Here is a 25,361-nt window from a genome sequence, read left to right as displayed (position 1 = left end):
ATTATTCATGGAAAAAAAAATATGTCATTAATGAAGGCATTCACTGGTACTTATATTTGCAGTCTGAGACTCTAATACTTCTACAAAATTTACAAGGAACTTTGTTGATTATCTAACTTTGTAGCGTTATTTGTATATTACTTTATTAAATGGCTGAATTCTGGATCTGGTTTCTTAAAGAATACACAAACCCAAAGTTTAATGTTCAAATCTGTTTCCCATTAGTCTCCTCAAATTCATTATCTACAACAAATTTGATCAGTGGAATAGCTGCTGGAAGGAATTCACATAGCCATGGATATTACAGATGAACAACTTTCTGAAAATAGAGACTTACAGCATTTGAGCAGTCCAGATGACAAATTTATGGCAACCATTTGAGCAATTAATGCAAACATTCTTTTAGATCTATTGCATATGTCAGCTTTCGAAAACCATTTTGAAAACTCTTGATGCTCTCTATTAATGCAAGATGCTAGCAGCAAGAGCTCATGATGGACAGACCACTTATTCTGCGTCTATGTGCAAGTGCACATGTTGGCACTTGGGTGCCAATGGTATGCTCATTTGAGAGATTTGGCACACTTCCTTTTTATCTGCATCAGAGGATTCAATTGCTAATTACACTCAGTCTGACACTGAAATTACTCTAGACAGAAGATTATCACAGATTTAATTGGGCTTTGGATCAACTCCAGGAGGTTTCTATTGATGTCTATTTATAGATTCAGAGCAGACTCTGCAGTTAGTGTAACAGATCGTCCCAGTGTCTGAAAAGAAGCATTTAGCCTTTTATTGTACACAGATAAACTATATTACAGTAGAAAACAAAACAGACTATCTGAAAGCTTTCATGTTAATCCTCTTTGATTTGTAAAATACATCTGTAATAATACTGAACATTATTTTTTTCTTTCTTTCCCATAGTCCTAGGAGGATGTACCCATCTTGGGCAGGTTTATGCTGACAGGGATGTTTGGAAACCAGAGCCGTGCCAAATCTGTGTGTGTGACTCCGGATCTGTTCTCTGTGATGACATCATCTGTGACGACCAGGAGTTAGACTGCCCCAACCCAGAGATCCCCTTTGGAGAGTGCTGTCCAGTTTGTCCACAAACAACACCACAGCCTACAAAAGTAAGTCGTCGATACAGTTACTTTGATGTCACCTTCTTCTTGAGCTAGGCCAATCTCAACTGATTCTCTCTTAGATAGTTTTAAATACTTTTCTTTTAAATACAAAGCATGTCACTTTATGACTCCAGGCAAATACTTAGAATGGGCAAATTTTGCCAAATCAAATAAAAAACACTGAACTTTCACTGAGTTTTATCTTTATTTTGGTAAATTCGAGAATATATCACTATGTCTGTATTCCAGCAGTGGATTGGTACCAGATCTGATAAAATACTTGTTAGCCCTTTGGATCATGCAGCTGAAAGCCTGAAGTCCTTCAACCCACTTTTCCATAGCCAACAGGCAAATAGAAATAGAAAAAAAAGAGGGATAGAGGGCAATGATTAGCTATTCATTTTTTCATTTTATGGCAAAACACAAGACTAATGCAAACAGCTTATTTGTCAACATCATGCTCAATGTAAATCCATGAAACTATTGCCAGCACAAATTTCACAGCATGCTGTGAGCCTGCATTTCTTATCATCTCAATTCTGTATCTTTGTATAGTAAATTTATTATTGCAGAGTTATCGCATGACTTACTGCACTGTAAAGGAAAGTAAGCAGTATTAGCTAAAGCAGTTGCATCAACTTAACCTAATGAAAAAAAATATTGTTAGTGCATGGCAAATCTACCTAAACTGCCTCAGTCCTTGAGCTAGCTATACTGAAATCTGCATTGTAGAAATACTCAAAGGTCATCTGAACATTTCATCCTTGTTCAAGATCCGTGAGATCTTAAAAAAAAAAAAAAAAAGTATTAAAAAAAAAAGTTGAAGTATATTGATTTCCACAGGTACATTGACAGTTCTTAAGCAGGCACTTAAATGGGACAGACTCCTGAGATTTTCGTTGCTTCAAAGGTTGGGTTGTATTAAAAGAATTCTGATGAATGATCTGTCAGTATTTCAGTATCCCAACTTCCATTATGAATAAGAAATACAGATCCCTATAGAGTGATCTTTGTGTTCGTGTATGGAAGAGAGGAGAGACTGTGCGTAAGAGAAAAAGAAAAGGCTGAACAGAGATGTGTAGACAGAAGAGGAAGGCAGAAGATATGCAATTATGGCTTTATAAATAGTGTTTCTGTTTAAACGTGAAAAGTCGCATACAAATGTGTATCCTAGTGTTGGTTCCATTATTCTAGTGCACTTATACGGCTTCCAGAATTGCCTGAGCTGCTTCACTGAACAGTTTGTAGCTGCACAAATGAGTGGTCCATACTAGCATGATGGAGATTCAAGCACAGCTTCCTCTCTCCTTGAGTCTTGGAGCTGCTTTCTGTTCAGTTCCTGGAGTAAGGGGCTGTCATTTCAGGACTGAAATCCCCAGGCAGGTTCAAACCCTATTTAATCAGTTCCGTGGTACCTTGTAACAAAGGCCATGTGGACTACTTCCTTCAGTCTTCAGTTTGCAAGAGTTTGGTCAGCCCAGTGGAAGCTGTCCTGCTGACCTTGGGTAATGGACAGGAAATCTCCACCTTGAAAGATCCAAGATCGTTTCAGCTGAATATCCTTTGCTATCACTAGCAGCTGAATTCAAGAAAAAAAAAAACTGTTCTAAAATGCTAATTGAGAATCCAGATTGTAACCTATAGATGAGTTACTGATTGAAAAATAAATTACTTGGGGGAGTAGGGCTGAAAGAAAATGAAAGTTAACTATGTTATCACATGTATTAATGTGCTTTTTAGTAGACAAGGATGCACATAATTTGTCCTTTACAGACTTTCACGGTGGACATCTGTCCCTATCGTACTAAATGGTAAAGCCCTACTGACTTCATTAGCACCAGATTTTTGCCTGCAGTAGATGCACACACTTTATGGATGCGCCATGAATATGAAGATGAAAGACTGACTGAAAAAAAAAAAAGGCTTTTTAATGTTTTGAATACGAAGAATTTTAACTTATTTGATAAAACTATATTTCAGTATTTAAATGTATTTTCCTCTTGTTTATTTTTTTCATATATATATTCAGTTTTCAGTTTGACTTTGTTTTTCTTTCTTAATTTAATTGCTTTTCCTTTTTTTCTAGCCTCCAGTCCCACAAGGCCCCAGGGGAGAACCTGTAAGTGCAGCTTTTTTTTTTCTTTTTTTTTCCCAAGAAAACTAAAAAAATCAAGAGCCAGTTCTTACATATATACCATTCAAGCTGCAATATATACCATTCAAGCTGCTGAGATACCCAGCTTTCCTAGATGTCAGCGCTGTCTGCAGCAAATCTGTGCAGTGTCGTTACTTTGAAGTAATCTCTTTAGCTTCAACTCTTAATGATTCCAACTGGGGAAAAATAGACAGTGAGGAGAGTTTAGTCCAAACTGCATTGCATGTTATTTTTGTTGTTGTTGTTGTTTCTTCCCAGTAGAAGGAAAATCTATGGTCTCCACTTGCAGTATTACTTTCGTATTCAGGAATGGACCTGTTTAATATTTCTGGTGTGCTTGATCAAATATTGGATGCAATAAGGCTCCAGCAGCTAATAAATGTTTCCTCATTCAAACTTGCCTACTGTCTGCATCTTTCCTGAATGATCAGGCCTGTCCCTAATTATGCTTAATAGAGAACGCTTCCCACCACCACAACCCCACAGACTTTGCTACGAATAGAAATATTCGTCCCACAATGCCCTTGCACTTCGAGGCAAGCTTTGATGTCTGTATCTGCTGTGTTTGTGTCCTTGCAGGGCCCTCCTGGTCCTCCAGGCAGAAGTGGTACCCCTGGATCCCCAGGACAGCCAGGGAGCCCTGGAGCTCCTGGTCCCCCAGGCATCTGCCAGTCGTGTCCCAGCATCAACGGAGGTGTAAGTCATCATTGTGTTCAGCTTCTACTTGTTGCCCATGAGCAATACTGTCCTGTGGACACCCACAGCCCTTGCCATGAAGCAGAGAGGCTGGGCTCTTGGGCTGGTGATGACTTCCAGAGATGACTAAAAAGTGGATGGGGAGGGAGAGAAGCTTGACTGTCTCTCAGCCTTTTCCAGTCCTCAACAAACCATCAGGAAGGTAAATAGACGCAGTTGTGGCAAGCAGTCTGCAACTGGAAGGCACCCATGCTGAGGAGAAATTTTAGGCATAATATAGTCAATAGCAGCACTTCATTGACTTCAAAGGGCCATTATTTCACCAGGAAAGCTTGGGGTGAACTGGAAAATAGGAGACATCCTGTGTCATGTGAATCACAGGATTGCCCTGATTGTTTTTGTTTTAAATAATACATAGGAGGGGGATTTTCAAAGGCAGTAAAGAATTTATCGCTTGTACCTTCACACATATGTTGTTTTCAAAGGCATTTGTCTCTCATTTGTGCCTTTGAAAAACACAGCTGAGTAATAGGTCAAGGTTTTGTTTCTCTGTAGTTTATTTGTTTTTCCATGAAATTTGGCTGGAGCACAATTAAATCTCAGTCTTATCTTATTTTTAAAACTTTTGGGCCAGATTTGATGAAAGACTTAGATGACTCAGAAATAATCTGCCCAGAAAGAACTGTGCTGGAGGAAGTGTGTCCCCTCAAGCTTAATGACAAAGCAACTCTCTCACTTTCCTTTATTTTGCATGTTTAACAAAGAAACATTCCTAGGCAACTAGACTGAAACTCATGTCCCCTGCTTGCAGAGAAGTCCCATTTTGGTTGCTATTTGTTGTGTTCCCTCTTTATTTTTGGCCCACCAAATCTTGAATTCTCTTCTGAAGAGCTGGGCAGACACAGAAGGAAAGCTCCTGAGGTCTTACTGGGGTGGTGGTCAAAACCCCTGAGTCCCCTGTGCAGCACCAGCATCACCAAGATTAGCTGGCTAGTAAAGAGGAGACTTTAATATTGCAATTTCATCTTTAGATGCCTAAAATTCTGTCCAAGCCCCATTTTGGACACCTTCCAGATGTACAGGCCATGATTTTCAGGCACAAGTGGCCTTGGTAGCTATGCTTAGCACTGTAGTATAATTGAGGAAATATTTTCTTCATCTTAATTTTTTCTGCATGGGGCAGTGTTCTTTTTTGCACTCTAAGTGGTTCATGCTGTATTGCGGAAGATTTTAACTGCAGGTACTGTGCAGCTTGATTTTTAAGGTTGTTGATTCACAGTTAGCACTTAGTCAAGTGGTCCCACTGTCTCCCATGTAATCAAGCAAGCCCAACCTTACGAGATGGAATGGCTTTAATGCAAAACTGTTAAAATGTTATGATAAAACAGTTACTTTTGAACACAGGCCACTGTTCATCTGTTCATAGTGTCCACATACTCTTCCCACTCACAGGTGAGCCAAAACACTGAGGAAAGATGTCTTGGTTTTATTTAGTTCTGAAAGCAATCGTCAGGGAAGGACTGAGCTGCTGCAAGATGTGCTTGAGGTCAGCCTAACCAGCCTCAGTGGACATCACAATAATATACCAAGATAACTACCACTTTTGGCTTGGCAGATGCAGATACAAGAGAGGCTGAACTAGTCTCCACCTCCAATGCTGTTAAATCCTGGCCTGATGGCTGATATCAATAGCACAGGATCCTTCTTGGGCCTGGCCAGTGGAAGAGCTGGGTCCAAGGTGGTTTGGGTTATCAGACAGAACTCTGCATGTATCTGCACGTCAACCACCTATGTGCACTAATGCCATGTTGTTCAACTAAGTTCCCTAATATCTGCATAATAAAGTCAATGTTAAATAGAAGACTTACATAGGATCTCCTTGAAAAACTGATTGTAAAATTCAATGGTTGGGGCTCTTTTCAAGCAGTATTTGATGTAAGTGGGCATGTCAGAGAAGCTATCTGCTGTCACAAAGCCCCACAAGACATGTTTTCTCTAAATGCTTTTGACTGAACTTCCATTGGTTTCCAGACAGATTGTCAGAAGTGTTTAAACCAAGAACACAAAAGTTATTGGCTGGGCTTCTCTTATGGATGATGGTACTCAATGTATGCAAATGAGTTCTTTCTATTAATTTGCCATATAAATGTAAGAAAATACTTACTTGATTTGTAGCAAACATTTTTTCTCTTTTTTTTTTTTTCTGTTTTTCTCTATTTCTTTTACAGAGTTTTTCCCCACAGTATGACTCCTATGATGTGAAGGCTGGCTCAGTTGGCATAGGTTACCCCCAGCCCATTGTAAGATGATAAAGCCTTTTATCTGTCCTTTTTTTTTTTTTTTTAAAGAACAAACTTTTTGCTTGTAGATTGTGCCTTGGATGTCTATGTATCCTGATTATAATTTAACAAATTATGTTTTAATTTAATTATTGCCTGCAAGTGGAATGTGGTGTAAGACAGGAGTTTGCTTGGCAGCGTCATTCTAGAAAGTTACTATAGATTATCTGTGGGTGCTTTGTTTTGGGGGTGGTTTTTTCTGTTGTATTTTTTTTCTTTTTCTCTCTCTTTCTTCCTTTTCATCTTTCTAATCTCTCTCTGATTCATTTTCTCATCCGGCCCAAGAGTTTACTTCTTTCTCCCTTCCATACCCTCCTCATTTATCTGTTTTGGTATCTACTACCGATAGCTTCCCCCAACCTCCACCACATTTTTATCCCTTCTACTGTCCCAAATCTTCCTTTATTCTTTCAACAGCATCCTGTCCTTACTCAGTGTGATTTTCCATACTTGTTCACATTTCCACAACTCAAATTTGCCTGATAACAAGTGAGAAAACCCCTGGTATAATCTCCTTTTCATCCCAGGCATCAAAGCTTTTCGCTTTTTATTATTATGATTTTTTTTACCCACAGCTATTCAGACTGTGTACTAAGGATCCCTGCTATGCCTGGCCCAAGTTTTTCACAATTTTTCTAGTGAGCTAAAGCTTGGATTGCCTGAAAGAGTTATGCATGAGCTATGCTTACTATATAAATTAAATGGTAAAGGTGTACCTCATGACTTTTCTTTTAGGCAATAGGATTTATAGATATTCACCACCGTTGACATGGATCGTTCTTGCAGCAGTGATATCATACTGATATCTTTAAGTGTCTTTCTTGATTCAGGCAATCTGCTATGTGATGGATGTGATGAATTGCTATTATTTGAAATGGGCTGCTGCTTTGGTTAAATGTAATCGTGATTGCTAATCTTGTGCTGTATAGCAAGTTTTGGGTACCATATATTGCAATATATCCAGGCATTCCCAAGCAAACGTATTGTTTTTCAGGGTTCCATCAGATCATCTTGTGAAATAAATTTTACTTAATCGTTGGAGCTGTTTGTCCTGAACTGTAGTTCGTTATTTTCTCACCTTTATATTCATCTCTTTATTTCTACCTCATTCGTTCGCTAATGTGGTCATTCATCCATTTGTCTTATTCAGTCCTTTATTTTTGTATTTGTTTGTTCATTTATTTGTTTTCAGCTCCTTACAGTTTTTGCCCACAGCTTGTTGCATCATCTACATTTTGCTACTTGGTGTCTTAATATGGGATGCACTGAACCATGCTTGTTACCAGGGTTTCTTTCAGTTAACAAGCATGGTTACTCCTCTCTTGGCATTTTTCCCTGAGGTGTTTACTGCTTGTGCTTTGATCACAATTAAAATAACAAATCAAGTCAAATTACTAAACTAAATTAAATAATAATTTAATTGGGCATCCTAGAGTGTTTTCAACCAGAATTTTCTATATACTGTCACCTGTTTTTTTTTTATACTGCATCATGCAATACATGACTGCAAAGTAAGTAGCAGAGCAGTAACAGGCAGATGTGACTAAATTCTCTAGAGCTATGCAGCACTTAATGTTAACATTACATAGATTCTTCCCCTTAATTTTAATAAATATCCAAACTGAAATAAAGTGGATGCATAATAAAATGAAAAATGTCATCCGTAGCACTGACATTTTCCAATGGGTGGTTACTATGCCTGGTATTTCCTCAGTCACACATCTCCATTCCTGTCTTTCCAGTGGCTTTCTACTGCATGTAGACTGATTTTGTATTTTACATCTCTGTTTCTGTGTACTTTCTCATATAACCTCCACATGTTGGCTTTGACCCTTTCCACCAGTGCACATACCCTAACTAAAATCCGCTCATTTATCCACAGTCTGGAGACACTGGCAGTGAGCAAATGCCATTCCTAACAATGAGTTTATCTCTCCAGTGTGCACCCTGAAAAAGAATGACATCTCATTTGTTTGTAGCCGTATGTCTGATGGACGGATTGCAATTGATGAGTTGATGATTCCAATCCACGCTGAATCCAGACTGAGTCTGTGCCAAATGGGTTGTAACAGTGAACAGAGAGGGGCTGTCTGTTGTATTCATGTACTGAAGGCAACCCCGTTTAATATATAGCTATACTATTAATCTTGTATTACAAAAATAAGTTTTGTGTGACATCTGTAACGCCTGACCTATTCTGACACCATATAACAATATCCCATGAAACAAACACTGTGCCATATTAAGGTACAGCATGTATTTGCTGTACTGCAGCACACTGTTTCTCATATAATACCTATACTTCATTTTTTGGGCTGTATCAAATCCACAGAGTTAAATTTAGCAAAAGCATTTTTAAAGAACCACATACAGCTGCAATAAGTCACTATGCTAATTTTTAAAAACATTTGCATATCAAATGCTTTTGTGGCTGTTGCTACTAAAAGTAGAAATATTAACACTTTTCCCAAATTGAGAATTTCCTTAGTTTTTTATTTTACTCCATTTTTATCAATTAAATAAGGAACAGTGTTGCTGATTTGAGTTACTCCATGGGTATATTGAGGTGTTATCCTCTGAGTCCTTTGGTTAGTCCAGGTATAATTTATGCCTTATGGCTTTGCACTGTTAATGTTCAGAAAAAGGCTCATTGGCAAAAATGCTTGCTTTGCTGACAAGCAACAAAAATATGGCCTTAATTCAGTAAGTCCTATGGTCATAAACAGAGTTCACTAACTGCACCAAGTGGATTTTTCTCAGTACTAATAAGCATTCACATGTAAAAATTTATTTCAGTTGTTGGTGAATATTGCAGCTGCATTAAGCTTTGTAAATATATTACACTGATATAATGACTATTTTTGAATCTACAATATAGACTGGCTTTCCAGGACCCCCTGGCCCCAGCGGCCCCCCTGGCCCACCTGGTCATGCAGGTCCCCCTGTAAGTAAAATTAATCTTTTCATAAACATCTGACTCTTCTGTCTTAGCCTCTCCTTTTCTCTTTCATCAGTATTAGGTACATTTGCAGCCATTAAATCTAGATACTAAGCTGAAGAATTTTATGGATAGATGTAATTTCTTATTAACGGGGCTCTACCATCTCTGCAGCACCAAGACTCAATGGCTGAGGGCTATTCTCTGTGTTTATGCCTGGGGCTTACTGTGATTCTGTGGAGTGTCACCTAAAGTTGAATATTGCCCTTAAAATACACCACTGGCTATGAGTCTCTGCTAATATTCCCAAATGTTTGTTCACACAAAAATTTCACATGAGAAAAAGGAAACTGGAAATCCTAGTGCACATTCGGTAAACACACAAAGGATTTGAGGTTTTCAATGTATATCCCCTTTTAGAGGAGTACTTTTAGTTCTGTTTTCATGGAGGCATATTCTGCTTGGTAATAAGATCATTACAAAATACAGTAGCACCATGGTACAGTGCGTGGAGTTATTCACATCCTAACTGCTTTTTGCTGCATCATAGGGTTCTAATGGATACCAAGGTCCCCCCGGAGAACCAGGACAACCTGGCCCTTCTGTACGTATACATTACATATCATTATATATGTCAAAGGCATGCTCCTACAAGCATGAATCTGTGTCATCACTGGAGTGGATTGAAATCTGGCAGTTCATCCTGCCTGTTTACTATTGTCTATGTCAATAGTACAAATATTTTATGGCACTTAATGCATTTTTAATCTGAAAGAGACTTAATATCTATTATTATATTTAATATTCATTATTTTTCTTCAGGGACCTCCAGGCCCTGCTGGCATGATAGGCCCAGCTGGTCCACCAGGAAAAGATGTAAGTTCACTATTATTTAAATTATTTATAGATTTAAAAATAAGAAAAACAAATTTCATTAAATGTTAAGTTAGCAGAGCACATTGATACCATTGCATTTAAGAATTTTTAACGTCTCCCAGTTTCTCAATTAAACAACATGACTGTAAGAAACTGGATTTGGCTTACGTCAGGTATAAGTGTCTATTCCAAAAAAGTTTCAATTTTAGCAGGATATTCGACTAACACAATTAGGAAAAAAAAAAAAAAAAGCAGACAGTAATGGTGGTTGCCTGCTCCCTTCAAGTCTTGCTTTGAGAGTTGAGGTTTTTAAAACCATCTTTTGACTCACAGCTGGAAATCCTGGATATGTATGGTACAGGGAGAGACAATCAGCTAAAGTTTTTGTCCATTTTGAGTGTTTCACCATGAAAAATACTTTTTTTCTATGTTGATACAATTTCTAAAATGTTGGCTTGAAATATATTAGTTGTTAATCAAAATCTTGATTTAAAAAAAAAAAAAAAGTGAGTTGATGAATTCTGGCAATGTTTTTCAGAAGGCAGTCATAGTGTGTACCTTCACCCTTGTGTAATTTTCCTTGCTGTCTTCAGTGGAAGTTTCACCTCCTTATTCCAACTCACCTTGATCTCTCAGGGCCAGATCTTTGCCAGTAACTGAAGCAATAGCAAAGAAGTCAGCAATTTACTTTCTTTCCACAGGGAGAACCAGGAAGACCAGGCAGGAATGGAGACCGTGGAATCCCTGGATTACCGGTATGAAAAAGCCCCCAATAACAGTGATAATCTAATGATAGGTTTTGTTTTCCCATTTTGTATTAGTAAAGTGAACATGATAATTAATGAGCATCAGTTTGTGCCCTTCATACAGTAGGTATGTAAATTTACTCATCTTTCTGTGTTTGTGTGTTTAGGGTCACAAGGGACACCCTGGAATGCCTGGAATGCCTGGAATGAAAGGGTCACGAGTAAGTATTTATTGGCTGTACTGGGTGCAATGGAGTCTGTTGCTCTACATGAGCCATGGTATTGCATTGTGCTCCTTAAGTCATCAATTTCCAGCTAACGAGATTGAATTATAGTAACACAGACCGTTGAATTTTATCTAGTTACCTCAATTGTACTGCTCCATACTGCACGTTGGGTTAAAGCATGTGTTCCAGAAAAGCATCCACTCTTAAATAATGCAAATAGAGACACGGAGGAATAAGAATTTTCTTTCAAAGACTGTTCCACTAGCTAATAGCACTCATTGTTTAAATGTGCTCCTTTATGTCTAACATCAAGTAATGATGACTGAATGTGTTATAACATGTCTGTCTGAAAGCTCAGCAACGTGCTTCCTTCTGTGTCAATTAAAAAAAAAAACAGGAGTGGTACTTAAGTTATAAAATCCTAGTATCAAATACCATGTCTCCATCTCTACAGCACCTAGCCCAAGACCCCAATCTAAATGAAATTATTTTGGTAATAAAAACATAAGTATATGATATGATAATTCTAAGTGATAATTAACCATTTAATAAAAATATTATTAAACATTATTCAAATATTTGATAAAGAAGAATAGTGACAGACATACAATTTATGCTATTCTGTTAAAGTCAACAGTAAAAAACCAGTGTGTCAGCAAGCTAACCCATTGTGATATCATTTATTAAATTATAAATTGTAGAAAGTGTAAGACAGTATACAGTCTAAAACTATTATAAAAACAATTGCAGTAGCAGAATAATTAAACATTATACTGTATAAACTTTACTGACAAGGTGAAAGTTTGATTTAGATTAATAGCTATTTTATAAACAGCTGTCTGTTGTTTATACAGTCTGTTTCCATCCACATCACCGTTTCTTAACTTTATGACATTATAGCTTTAAGTATAAAGGAAAACAATATAAATGTATGTAAAAGTTAACTGAAGTCAAAGATAAATTAAAAGCTCTGTTTCCACTTCTACTGTTTATACTTTGGAAATTAAGATTAATCAATCATAACTATAAAGTTATTCAAGATTTTAGAAATAATTGTTTGTAATCTCTGCTCTAAGTACTCAGCTTGCACCTGTTATGGTAATGATATAATGAATATTTGTATTCAGCATTTATACCATGCATCTTTATAACAGGACTAACAGGATTCAGTCAACAGTATTTAAACATCTCTTTTATCATAAATTTTAGATCTGTGTGAAGGCTAGAAAACTAGCTGAAAAGAGACAAAGTGAGTTCTCAGCAGTGTAAACTGGAGCCCACAATTTAATCCATGTACACAGAGATTTTTGTCACTATTTTTTTCCCTGTAATTCTTTCTTAAACAATCTCAAATTTCCTACTGCCGTTCTGTAAGAATGTGTAACGTACCTTCCTATGGTTCAAAATCATTTTCAATCTTCTTCAAATTTAAAATATTCACAAAAAAACAATGTACTTGAAGCTCAATAATTGGCCAAGGGGAATCAGATTTTCTAGACCACAAGAGAAATAGTATTCACAGATATGGTTTTCCTTTCCCGCAGGGTTTTGATGGAAAAGATGGTGCCAAAGGTGACAGTGGTGCTCCTGGTCCAAAGGTAAAAAAAACTGTAGTGTAATGTTTTTAATAGGTGCAAAAATACCCTCCATTATTTGTTATGTAGCTATGCATTGCATATTATGCTATTCTGAAAAGCCATTAAGCATTGAAGAAACTGACTGAAGATCTCCATGAAAAGAACCATTCCAAAGGAGTTAGACTCTCTGATCTATGTCATGCCCTGATCCTATAGCTGTGACAAAGATGAGATTCTAAAAGGACAGGACATACCCAGATCAGTTGACTTTATTCCATAATATTAAAGGACTGTGTCTTCCTAATTATTTTTTTCTGTTCAAATATTTTCTTTTGGCATTTTCTTTGGTGGCTCAGGCCTCACAGATGTCTGTTCATGCTGCAGACACAGCACCACACAGAAAGGGGCAAAGGGGTGGGCTGTCTCTTCCTCTTGAATAAACCAAAAAATGTTCTCACCAGAGTTGATTCTGTAATTGTTTGTGTTTTTTTTTTTTTTTTTTAATTTACATAACAGGGTGAAACTGGTCTTCCTGGAGCAAACGGATCACCGGGCCAACCGGTAAATATGTGTACCCTGTAGCATCTAAATGGAAGGGCCACTGACACTTTCCCCTTAATAGATTTATTCATCTTTTCATTTTCTTTTTTTATTTATTTATTTTTTTTAGCCTTAGTTACCCTACCACATACATTGACCAATAGTAAGGTCTGCAAATAAAAGCAGTACCAAGCCATATGTGTTTAGGAAACCATGTCACAAACTAGTTTTCTTATGTTTTCTAGGGACCAAGAGGACCATCTGGTGAAAGAGGAAGACCTGGGAATCCTGGTGGCCCTGTAAGTAATTAATCACAGCTGTTGTTCTTATCAGCAAGCACATATATCTTGTTTCAATATGTTGGGAATTCCTTGCTTGTTTTAAGATTTATCTTAAAACATCTGTAATGCAAAGGATTAGAAAACTGCATAGCATCTGTAAAATCATATATGAAAACATATCCCTCCCCAGCTAACCAGCGATGTTTGTACAAATACTAGATAACCTGAGCAGCGGACCTGGTCTAACATGTCTGTAAGACAGGCAATTTATGATTTAAATCATACTGTTCTGGTATCACATTCTGTTAGACTTTTGGAGTGATCTTTTTGTCTTTTATGTGAGTTAGAAGTAACTGTTATTTTGATCTTACTTATTTTTACTTTTTATTTACCAGTAAAAACTGGCCACAGGTGATTCTTGTAACTGTTATTTCCTTAAGAATTCTCAGAAGAATATATTTTTGTGTCTTGCTGTCTCATCATTACAGTGCAAGTCACATAAAGTGATGGATATTCCTTCAATAACATTTAGTTAATTATTATTCTAGAATTTCACACTTGAGGAATCCTTGGGGTTTGGTAAACTAAGTGGGACTGTACAAACACAGAGAGATGCTTTGTGAGTCATGGGTATTAAGGCATGTGGGTTCTGTGCCCAGGTAGTGCTCTTATCAGACCCCTCTGTTTTTTCCATAGGGTGCCCATGGCAAAGATGGAGCTCCAGGAGCAGCAGGCCCACCTGTAAGAAGACCTAGAGTTGTTTGAATTTGAATATTTGTGTTGATCAAGATGCTTGAGCCATACAGTGAAAATAGGAGATTTTTAACACTTTAAATCAGAATAGAATTGCTGTTCTCTATGCAGATAAAATTTTGAATGCTCTTATCCAAGACATTATTTTGCTGAGGTATGCAAAAGGTTATTTATCTTTTCCATCTGCATGATGAAACCTGAGCATGCCCATTTGTATGTGTAGCACCTTTATGGGCTTATTTTTCTCCTACACCTGTTTATTATAATTAAAACAAATCTGGAACAATTTTATAACTGTATTTCTTTAATGATAGCTTTCATGTGTTTTTTAAATTGACAACAAAGAAATTTAGCTGAACATGAACATGAAAGTCAGGATAACAACACATAGGTGTGATATTTTAGGACTAGCCAAACTTCATCTTCTATAGCATAATTTATATTTGTTATTTTGCCAGGTGTTTCCTTATTCAGAGAAAAATGTCATAATCAGGCTTTTCTTTAACTTAAGATTAATTCTATCCATATGGCTTTCAGCTCTTGTATTAATAGGATTTCTTTTACTTTTTAAGGGTCCCCCAGGCCCCCCTGGAACTGCAGGATTTCCAGGCTCTCCAGGTTTTAAGGTATTCAGCTACAGATACATGATAATACAGGATTTAGTGTTTTATTTTGCATTATGGGAGGGTCTCGAGTGAACTTTCAGCATCTAGAGGAGCTATGCATCATACATTTGATGGATTGCACTGGGACCACGTGTCTCAGCATTGGGTAGCTGAGCTGATTTGGCTCTTGCACTCAGGTGATGGTAGTGGTAACGTTTTTCTCAAATCACGCAAAGGAGAGGAAGAGGCCATGACATTAATACTGATTTCCATGGAGATATGGCTAAAATGCATTCATTTTTCCCTTTTTATCCTTAGGGTGAAGCTGGTCCTCCTGGTCCTGCTGGTGCTAGTGGTAGTCCTGGAGAGAGAGGAGAACCTGGTCCTCAGGGTCATGCTGGGCCACCTGGGCCTCAGGTATGTAAATACCACCTGAGAATGGGGAAGTGGAGTGCCAGCTGCTCTTCACAAAGCCTTACAGCTCCTTTGGTTTAAGGATGATAGGTTAGCAGCATCAATTTAGACATTTCTTTTTTCCAGGGTCCTCCTGGAAGAGCTGGAAGTCCTGGCAACAAGGGTGAAATGGTGGGTACTTTTCATATCAGTGTCTTTTACTGCACTAAGTTCATGAGGGTCACTGATGACCTGGGCAGAATCCAACCGTGCTGAGCTCTGTTCATCCCGGTCATCTCCTTTTGGCTCTCCACAGGGACCTTCTGGTATTCCTGGTGCTCCTGGTCTGCCAGGAGGCCGTGGTCTTCCTGGCCCACCTGGTGCAAGTGGAAATCCTGGAGCAAAAGGCACTCCTGTGAGTTACTAATATTCATTACACTGTTTGTACAAAAAAAGCATGGTGGAAGTACTTCTGATACTGTTAAAAAAATAAATAAATTGAATTTGTCCTATTAATTTGAGATGGTCTCATAAATTATTTTATGGTAACTATAGAGAATTATTTTTTATAAATATATTATTTATTTTTCACACATTACCTTGTATATTGGTATATATGAATTAAACATATCAATAATACTTATTCACTTTCTTAAATTATGTATCAAATCAGAAACACATAACAAAACAGTATCTTGACTAAAACTGTTGCATTAAACAAAATCCGTCATGTTAAAATCCCAGTTTCACCTGCTAAAATTCCCATTGTCCTGAGTCTGCAGTCCACTACACCTAGTGAGTTGTATCTAGTCTTACCCTGTCGTTTACCCTGATATGCTCTCTCCTGGCAGCTATACACCACACATAGTTCTTTCTCAACAGACATAAAATTCTTCTCAGTGGTGCTTAAGGTTACATCACTTCTTTACTGAATTTTCAAAGAGCACCATACATTCAACATCTGGATCCAATTGGTTTCTATTAATTCTGTTGCAATAAATTACTAAAATAATAAAAATTAGTCAATATATTGAAATATGTCTATTTCTTAGTATTTTAGTACCACCTGATAGTGCTGGAATAATACCCTGTTGCAATCCATAACGCTAATGAGATTTTCTTCTGTTTAGGGAGAACCTGGTAAGAATGGTGCAAAAGGAGATCCAGGCCCAAAAGGCGAGCGTGTAAGTGATTTTAAATGCATTCAGAGGCTTCTTCCCAGGAAGTTTGAACCTTGAATCATTCCACGCACAAAACTAGGGGATTTCTTTTGGAATCCTAAGGTTACTGGTGGCTTTTGTTATTGTTGCCAGGGTGAAAATGGCACCCCAGGTGCTCCTGGACCTCCTGGTGAGGAAGGCAAAAGAGGTGCAAATGGTGAACCTGGCCAGAATGGTGTCCCTGGAACACCTGGAGAAAGGGTAAGCCACTGTAGATGACCATGCATACTAGGTATATTTTGAGTTAGTACAAAGGTGAAAAAAGCTGGTATTCAAAATTCTTTGAGATGAAATTTGATTCCATATCAATTCTCACCAAATTCAACATGTGGAACAGGGTTACAAAACTTGGGAGAATTCTTATCTAGTTCCTAATCTCAGCTGCAGAGTTTGTCTCTATCTCAGTCTGAAATACTTTAAATTCTTTTTTTGATATTGAGGAACTAAAGTGGAAGTCATATCTAAAGCTTCATGCTGAAAAACAACTGTAAACACCACATAGGAATTGGAAGCATTTTTTAATTTTTATGCTACTTTCAAAATGTCTTCTCTGTTTAAAAAATAAAAAACAAAAAACTATTTGTGATAGCCATCACAAAGCATTAGCTTTGAAAAGTGAAATTTGTGCAAATTCTTCGACATTCGGGATGTGTCATTATATCATCATCTTTATTGTCAATATGTCTTTAGCATTGATAATGTCAATAACAATATGGTCAGGATATCTTATATCTTATAATGTCATTATTATCAACAGTTTTTCAGCTAGTACATTCAGTAACTTTCCAAAAAGCATTCTCACAAAGGAGTTCTTGAATTGATTTATTGAATAACAAAATAGCAACAACATCACAAATTTTATATTTCTGTTCCCATCTACATCAAAGGAACTTGTATTCATTTATTTATAACACCTAAATTAAGAATCGCTTGCAATGCTTGCTGAAGCTATGAGGAAGCTATGATATATGTGATGCACAGTGAACGAATAATTTTAAATATATAAATTAGGCTGCAATTTATATTTTATAATTAAAATTCTTTGTGAGCAATAAAGATAGTAGTAAATATAATTATTACAATAACACAGTAGAGCACTTTTCAGTATTGAATTAGAAGAAAATAGTTCTTCAAGACTGACTGTGTTGTTTTATTTTTTATATGTATTTTAAAAAAACGCTCATGAATAAAGGGACTAATGTAGGGCCTGTTGAAAGAAAATGAAGGACTATCTATTATATCAGTAGGGTTATGTCCTTGAGAAAATTCTTCTTCAGACTTTCTTACCACAGTGAAATGCCATTTCCGTGTATTTCTTTCATTAATTTTCTGAATGTCTAAAGGTAAATAGTTTAGAGAAAATATTTCCCATTACCCAAGTTATATTGCCTAAGATCCATATTTTTTTCTTTTATTTCACAGGGCTCCCCTGGTTTCCGTGGTTTACCCGGTAGCAATGGACTTCCAGGCGAAAAGGTATGAGTCTTCCACTAAAACCATCCCACGCTTCTGTTGAATCCATGTTAATTTGAATGGACAATTTCAGACTGAATATGATTCCAATTTCCTTCCTGATATTTTTTTTTTTTAGGGCCCTGCCGGTGAACGTGGCAGTCCAGGTCCCCCTGGCCCAAGTGGACCTGCAGGAGACCGTGGACAAGATGGAGGCCCTGGTCTTCCAGGAATGAGAGTAAGACAAGATATCTACAGAAAATAAGATAAATTCTATTAAAGATGCCTCATCTGAGCTGATAAAACAGAGAAGTCCAATTAGAGAACAAATTCTAGTGATGTTATTACTTCCTTTGAATCTGGTACATACATTCATAGCTCTATAGATCACCATGCAGGAATGTGGAGCTTTCAGAAACAGCTGTCACAAGTGAATGTATGAAATTTATATGAAGCTGAATATGCTCCACAGCTCTCATGCATTCTTACGAGATATGGCTTTAATATGAATTAGCATTGGATGAATTTCTGTATTGTCTTTTTAAGTTTTAATGAATATTAAAGTGTATTATAAGATGTGTTATGTTTATAACATTTAATAGATAGCTGGTTTATTGCATTTGATATTGTTTTACTTATTTAAATAGAGCTAAATTTGAAATTTAAATACATGTTTAAATTATGCATTAATATGTGTGTTTTAATATACTTAAATATTTAATGCTTTATATATAGTTTATTTGCAATTAATGCAAATTAATATAAATCTGATTGATCAGATTTTCATAGCATATATATCAAGAAGACTTTCAGAGATAATTTATTGTATAATGCACACAGAACATAGTAACATTCTGTGAACTGCACTAAGAATTAGAAACCGCTGACAAGAAATACATTGAAATTTGAGCTTGGATGCAGGCTTCTGGGAGTTAAAATTTTATTGGAAATGAAAATAATGACTTAAAATATAACATAAATAATCTTATTTTAAAATATAAAACATAATAAGTAAAAATATATTATAAGTTGTGCTGCTTTTAAGTACAGGGCACAGTGAAACCTGTTTCATTCTTTGAATTTTTACCCTCTGAAATGAGTTTTTTCTCAAATAATGAAATAATATATTTTTGTGCATGTTGTTTGATGGCTTGATCATATACTATGAAAATCTATGAGAAAGGGATTAAATCCTAGCAAAATTATTTGTTAGATTTCTTCAATTTTCCCCTTAATGAGAGGATTTTAATAAAGAAGTTAAAAACAAGAAAATATTTTTAAAATTTATTTATTGTAACTCAATACTACACATTTTAAACTGAAGAATAACAATTTTTTTCTTCTATTGCAGGGTTTGCCTGGAATTCCAGGAAGTGCTGGAAGCGATGGGAAGCCTGGCCCTCCAGTATGTACAACATGCATGTATTTTATACTAGTCTTCCTACTGGCCTTACCCTGATCCCACAGTATCTACATGACACTTTGTTATCATAGTCAGATTGTCTATTGTTTGTTTGTTTGTTTGTTTTAATTACCAGAGCGCTTCAGGTGCTGTTTCATTGTAATAGCTTTGTGCAGATCTTATACTCCATATTTCAAATGTATTGAATTATATAGAAGCTTGGTTGAAATTCAAAATGCATGAAGTCTTGCATTTAAATGTCTCTAGCCTGATCTCACCTTGACTATTAATGACTCACAGATAGGCATTTATTTCACCAAAGAGATGCCATGTCTTAATTTATTTTCTGCTTATCCCAGGGTAATCAGGGTGAACCTGGCCGTTCTGGTCCACCTGGCCCAGCAGGCCCACGTGGTCAACCAGGTGTAATGGGTTTCCCCGGTCCTAAAGGAAATGAGGTTAGTGGTATTTCTCCACATCTGTGCTTGAGCAATCAACTGTTATGATTGCTTCATAGTGGAGGAATTTGGTGCTACAACTTTGAATTATTTTTTTGACCAGAACAGGTATTTTAAATGTGATCTTACTCTTTTGTAAGGGTGCACCTGGTAAGAATGGAGAAAGAGGCCCTGGTGGACCACCTGGAACTCCTGTAAGTTTTATTCATGATTTTTTTTAATAATATAACAAAAATATTAATTACTAATAATGTGATTTTATAAAAATATCAACTCATAACCGTGGCCAATTTTGCCTTTGTTTAGGGTCCTGCTGGAAAGAATGGTGATGTTGGCCTCCCTGGTCCTCCTGGACCTCCTGTAAGTGTGGGACTCCCATAACAGTCAATTATCAGCTATTGCCAAGGTGGTCTGCAACCTACAGAAAGAGACTGTAAATTTGGGGGGGGGGGGGAATGTTTTTATGATATAAAGAAACTTCCTTTTATGAAGACAAATACCAGAGTTCTTCTTCCCCATTATTTCCATACATTAAAACTATGTTGGGAAAAACCTGAGGCAGGTATACGTGGTATGAGTTGAAATGAAAAGTCAGTTCACAGCTGTTAGGGATATATCTTCTCTAATTGAGACATATTCGTGCTCCCTTCAAAGTTTATCAGAGCTAGCAATTTTGGACTAGTGTCAAGTGACACAAATATTAAGTGAGATAAATATTTCTCCTAAATTATATCTAGTGGTTGGGGTGAAAAGAGCAAATACCAGAACACTGAGATACATTAGCCTTTAGAACTGTGAAGTATCTTCTCCAACTCAGGATAAAGAGACATAGATTAGAGGTGGTGTGGAGGTGTTTCTATGTTGAAATATTCTCAGACAGTTTCACTTTTTCCTCATTGCTTTGATTCTAGGGTCCTTCTGGGGAGAGAGGAGAACCAGGGCCATCAGGTTCTCCTGGGCTCCAGGTACTGTGTGTTTGTAGTTAATTTCTTTCTGATTAACAGACTAACAAAACAAAAGAGAAAGAAAAAAGAGACATCTAACCACTTTCACTAGCATGCATGTCATCATACTTTGAAGTAAAACAAATCAATCAGTTGATAAAATGTATTGCTCAGTATTTCGTAATTGCAAACCAGATGGCTGGCTTAGTGGATATTAAACTGCTGACTATCAAATTAGTTCCTCCTCCTTTGTAGAGGATGGGAATGAGTAGGGTCCACATCTTTGTGTCAAAACATTTTGCTAAATAGAAGAATGCATATCTATGTAACCTAGACTTACCTTATGATACTGTTCCTTCTTGTAGGGATTGCCTGGTGGACCAGGACCAGCTGGAGAAAATGGAAAGCCTGGAGAACCAGTAAGTATTATTTCCTTTCAAAGCTCTTCCCAGATATATCAAGTTTCCAAATTCAGACAGCCATCAATGTTCTTCAGAGCAGAGAAATCTGTTTTCAGGGATAATAAGAGGGAGAAACAGGGTGCCAACCACAGTGCAGATTTATTAAATAAAGTGCACGGATAACTTGTGTTTATTTTCTCATAAACAGGGGCCAAAAGGTGATATTGGAGGACCTGGATTCCCAGGCCCTAAGGTAAATCATACAGCATCATTTCTACAGTTACATTAATAAATTGACAATTATGAACCTGACAACAAAGAATAACATGTTTCTTTGTCACAGGGTGAAAATGGTATCCCAGGTGAACGTGGTGCACAGGGTCCTCCAGGACCTCCTGGAGCGAGAGGTGGGCCAGGTCCAGCTGGCTCAGAAGGTGCCAAGGTACCGACAGACTTGCCTGCCTTCCTGTTGCTCTGTGCAGCATTCAGTCATGCCCCACACCGCTTTTTTTTTTCTTTCCTTTTTCTAATTAGTTTTGTCACTCTTTAGGGTCCTGCTGGCCCCCCTGGTGCCCCTGGAGGCACAGGGCTGCCTGGCTTACAGGGAATGCCCGGAGAAAGAGGACCTTCTGGAAGTCCTGGACCAAAAGGGGATAAGGTAATGCACCCATCTTGCGCACCCTGCCAGTTTTATGCTATCTCAGTGTCAGCCTCCCATAAGGCACGGGGTTTGTTCACGTGTTCACTTTTGGCCTGATTTCAGAGGTACTGATTGTGCAGTATTGTTGATTTAGCAGTGTTATATGGACCATATACATTTTTAAAATACAGCATTTTACAGCTGATGTAATATGCTAGCTATTTTGTTCTGCTTCGTCTCATGAGGGAAGGATAAAACAAAACAGGTCCAATGAAGCTAATAAACAACTAGAATAGTTTATGCCAAGTTGCCTGCCCATAGTATGGACTCCATTTTGAATCAGTCTGGAGTTTTTGCATCCAGGTATTCTGTATCTGATGCTGAATACTGCACAGAACGTCACCTTGTTTCAGATTTGTATGACCACAATAAGGAAATATGGTTATTTGGATACCCTCAGTAGGAGATGCTCTCTTCACTAATGTGTGGTGGTTTTTTGTTTGTGTTTGTTTTGTTTTGTTTTGTTTTGTTTCTGTTGTTTTGTCTTTCGCTTGCTTTTTGCTTATGCTTTTTACATCTTCTGCTTGCTAGGGTGAACCTGGTGGCAAAGGTGCTGATGGCCTTCCTGGTGCAAGAGGAGAGAGGGTGAGTGGTCTTTCAACTTCTAACAGTTTATGAATTAGCTTCATACAGTCCACGCTTAGAAGGCGAGTACACTTACAGTGAATAAATACGATCTAGGAGAGGTAAAATAGTAGCCCCATTGTATTTCATTCTGGCTGTGTGAATCTGGTTTTATGAACTAAATGAGACGTACTACTATTCTTTGTGATCATGGCTGCCCAAGTAGATATAACAGTTTTTGCAAGTATAAGATTATAGTTAATTGGTGCTTTCCCTCCAAAGCATTGTCCCACTGCAGAAGTAGGAAAAATGTTATTAGCTTCCTTAAGCTAGCCAGCTGAGAAGAGTGTTGGTTATAATGAAGCACAAAAAGACACTGTGATAGCAAAGGCTCTCATACAGACTACAGTTTACTATGTATGATATATTTATACATCTATATAGCATATGCACTTGAAATGTATACATAAATCCAACAAATACTGCTTGCATGTACATACATCAAAATAATAAGGGATAGCAAAAATATAAACACAGCTTGTACTAGTGGGAGGAAGTAGAAAAATAGATTTCAAACCATAAGGTACACATCCAATTCTCAAGGAAAAAAAATTGAGGGCAGTGGTCAAGAGATGTTGAATTTATCCCAAAGAAATATGGACCAATTGTCTATATAAGAAGTTAGAGCAATAGGTGACTTTTATTGTCTGACATTGAAAGAGCCTTACTGACTTCAAATGGCTTTGGATTAGATTTATATGGGGGGGAAAAAAATAATGAGAAATGGAGATGTCTCACATCACAAAATAGTGTGATGTCAGTATATCACTCCAAAATGTAGTGTGCAACTACATGCTGGCACTGTAGAGCTGCTTTCATTTAAATATCATTATGAACATTTGCACTGAAACACATATGTTATTGATCAAAATAGGTGAGATAACACCGTCATATTTTGATACAAAATATATTATTTTCTAATTGTTTAGGGTAATGTCGGTCCCATCGGTCCTCCTGGTCCTGCCGGCCCACCTGGAGATAAGGTAAAGCATCCTCCATAAAGATGTGTAATACCATGAACAGTAGCATCACTGTCTCCTGGGAAGAGGAGGAAATCCTGGTAATCATTCTTGTTCCTTACAGGGAGAGACTGGTCCAGCAGGTGCCCCAGGTCCAATGGGTTCCCGTGGCGGTCCTGTAAGTGACAGTCGTTTTCTTCCAGCGTAACTTTACTCATCTAGCCTGGTTGTACAGGTTTACACCCATGTTGTAAACTGTCCCTATCAAGAATGCACTCAGTTGAGTCCATAATAAACTAAGTACATTCAGCTCTCATTGACTCTTGGGATTTACACATGCTGAGCTTCAGAAAGTCAAAGCTTTTAACATTGTAAAGGGATTGGAGGGCTGCAATGACAGATCAGAGCAAGAGTTTGAACCAGTAGTTGCTAGATAAAGCAGAGGGATGTCTTTTGATTTGTTTCTATCTTGTCTTATGATTAAGTAAAAAAATAATATATACTTAGATTAATAAAACCACTTGTGGCTCTCAGTTGCATCTAAGAAACAACATGGACTGTGATCAGGGTTTATACAAGTGTACCTGAGATCAGTTTGTCACACTTTAGATAGTTATCATATAATTACTGAACAGTTCTTTTTAGAGCTCAGGAGCAACTGCTGGCTTTGGTTGTTTGCCTTTTTTGTTTGCCTTTTGTCTGGTCGTGTGTCCATCTGTTCCCCTACCCTAACCCTCCCCTCGTTAAGGCAAAGAAACTTCAGCTGTATTCATGAGTGTTCTCTAACTTCTAATATGAAGCCTATTTTTCTGACATCTTCCATTGCTGACTTGTTGCTATCTACAGGGTGAACGAGGTGAACAAGGTCTCCCTGGACCTGCTGGCTTCCCTGGTGCTCCAGTAAGTATAAATACTTAAAAGCAATTGAATATGGCTATCAATTTTTCATCTCTCTAAATTAATTTTCATCTCAGAAAGACTTGGCTGTAACCACTTTAATGTTAATACTTACTGCATACATTTAATTTACTTGCTACTCTTTTTGTACTCAGTCACGCACAAAGCAACATTTTCTTTACCCTTCCCTTCCCATGCCAGTAGACCAATAAAGGTCATCCCTTCTGAAGAGTGTCTAGATAAAGTTTCTCATTACAGTGGTATTGTCTGCATTGTTTGGTTGTCATGTCATAATATAACAATACAATTTTTCTACAGGGCCAAAATGGTGAACCTGGTGGGAAAGGAGAGAGAGGCCCACCTGGTCTAAGAGGAGAGGCTGGACCCCCTGGAGCTGCAGGTCCACAAGGCGGCCCTGGTGCACCAGTAAGTATGTGCTGTTCCTTATTGCTCCAAATGGAGACACTTCTTCGGTTCTCCCTCAGCCTCCAGGTGGCTTGGCCTAAGTGCAAGCATTCAAACTGCCTGTAACTTAATGGTGCAGCCTATAGTTTCTTATTTATTTTTCACATTATCTGCTTTACTTGTTTCTTTCCATTTAGGGTCCACCTGGTCCCCAAGGAACAAAAGGAGAACGTGGATCACCTGGAGGCCCTGTAAGTGTTTCTTTGATTTAGTAACTGATGAATGGTTCTGTCTGTTAGAACAAACATGGTGTAAATGAACCACAAGGCCTTCAGTGACTTTAATATTTGTATTTCAAGAATAACTAAAGCCTTCCACAAGGAGTAATAAAGGCTGAGGCGTTTGTGAGCAGGATTTCATAGATTTTAATCTAAGTAAGGTGCCAAAATGGCTTTTGGGACAACAACACAAAGCTATAAAATGGTTTATATCAGCAGTTATTAGATTTATATGATATCTATGACAAGTTTCTCAGAGATAATTAGTTCACGTTTGAGGGACATGTGGGACCTTTCCATGAGGTATGGGGGGGGAAATTCCTCACAAAGTTGATAGTCAGTTGCAGGCTGTTTAATTCAGATTT

General features: G+C 37.4%; 1 protein-coding gene across 1 annotated transcript in view; it reads left to right on the top strand.

Annotated features, from left to right (window-relative positions):
• COL3A1 (collagen type III alpha 1 chain) overlaps positions 1–25,361 on the top strand; it is a 51,404-nt gene that overhangs the window by 15,204 nt on the left and 10,839 nt on the right. The window contains exons 2-37 of the mRNA XM_013178763.3: positions 928–1,136; positions 3,217–3,249; positions 3,865–3,981; positions 6,210–6,281; positions 9,199–9,264; positions 9,809–9,862; positions 10,081–10,134; positions 10,836–10,889; positions 11,048–11,101; positions 12,652–12,705; positions 13,201–13,245; positions 13,470–13,523; positions 14,202–14,246; positions 14,831–14,884; positions 15,182–15,280; positions 15,404–15,448; positions 15,573–15,671; positions 16,387–16,440; positions 16,570–16,677; positions 17,899–17,952; positions 18,068–18,166; positions 19,280–19,333; positions 19,690–19,788; positions 19,929–19,982; positions 20,095–20,148; positions 20,700–20,753; positions 21,098–21,151; positions 21,342–21,386; positions 21,477–21,575; positions 21,684–21,791; positions 22,365–22,418; positions 23,387–23,440; positions 23,541–23,594; positions 24,263–24,316; positions 24,632–24,739; positions 24,916–24,969. Coding sequence (XP_013034217.1) covers positions 928–1,136; positions 3,217–3,249; positions 3,865–3,981; positions 6,210–6,281; positions 9,199–9,264; positions 9,809–9,862; positions 10,081–10,134; positions 10,836–10,889; positions 11,048–11,101; positions 12,652–12,705; positions 13,201–13,245; positions 13,470–13,523; positions 14,202–14,246; positions 14,831–14,884; positions 15,182–15,280; positions 15,404–15,448; positions 15,573–15,671; positions 16,387–16,440; positions 16,570–16,677; positions 17,899–17,952; positions 18,068–18,166; positions 19,280–19,333; positions 19,690–19,788; positions 19,929–19,982; positions 20,095–20,148; positions 20,700–20,753; positions 21,098–21,151; positions 21,342–21,386; positions 21,477–21,575; positions 21,684–21,791; positions 22,365–22,418; positions 23,387–23,440; positions 23,541–23,594; positions 24,263–24,316; positions 24,632–24,739; positions 24,916–24,969 — 2,522 coding nt within the window. The remainder of the gene's footprint in view (positions 1–927; positions 1,137–3,216; positions 3,250–3,864; positions 3,982–6,209; positions 6,282–9,198; positions 9,265–9,808; positions 9,863–10,080; positions 10,135–10,835; positions 10,890–11,047; positions 11,102–12,651; positions 12,706–13,200; positions 13,246–13,469; positions 13,524–14,201; positions 14,247–14,830; positions 14,885–15,181; positions 15,281–15,403; positions 15,449–15,572; positions 15,672–16,386; positions 16,441–16,569; positions 16,678–17,898; positions 17,953–18,067; positions 18,167–19,279; positions 19,334–19,689; positions 19,789–19,928; positions 19,983–20,094; positions 20,149–20,699; positions 20,754–21,097; positions 21,152–21,341; positions 21,387–21,476; positions 21,576–21,683; positions 21,792–22,364; positions 22,419–23,386; positions 23,441–23,540; positions 23,595–24,262; positions 24,317–24,631; positions 24,740–24,915; positions 24,970–25,361) is intronic.

This window comes from Anser cygnoides, chromosome 6, assembly GCF_040182565.1.
Source record: "Anser cygnoides isolate HZ-2024a breed goose chromosome 6, Taihu_goose_T2T_genome, whole genome shotgun sequence".
In the NCBI taxonomy this organism is placed as follows: domain Eukaryota; kingdom Metazoa; phylum Chordata; class Aves; order Anseriformes; family Anatidae; genus Anser; species Anser cygnoides.
The sequence above is the reverse complement of the archived record's forward strand: the minus strand, read 5'-3'. Positions and strand labels throughout refer to the sequence as shown.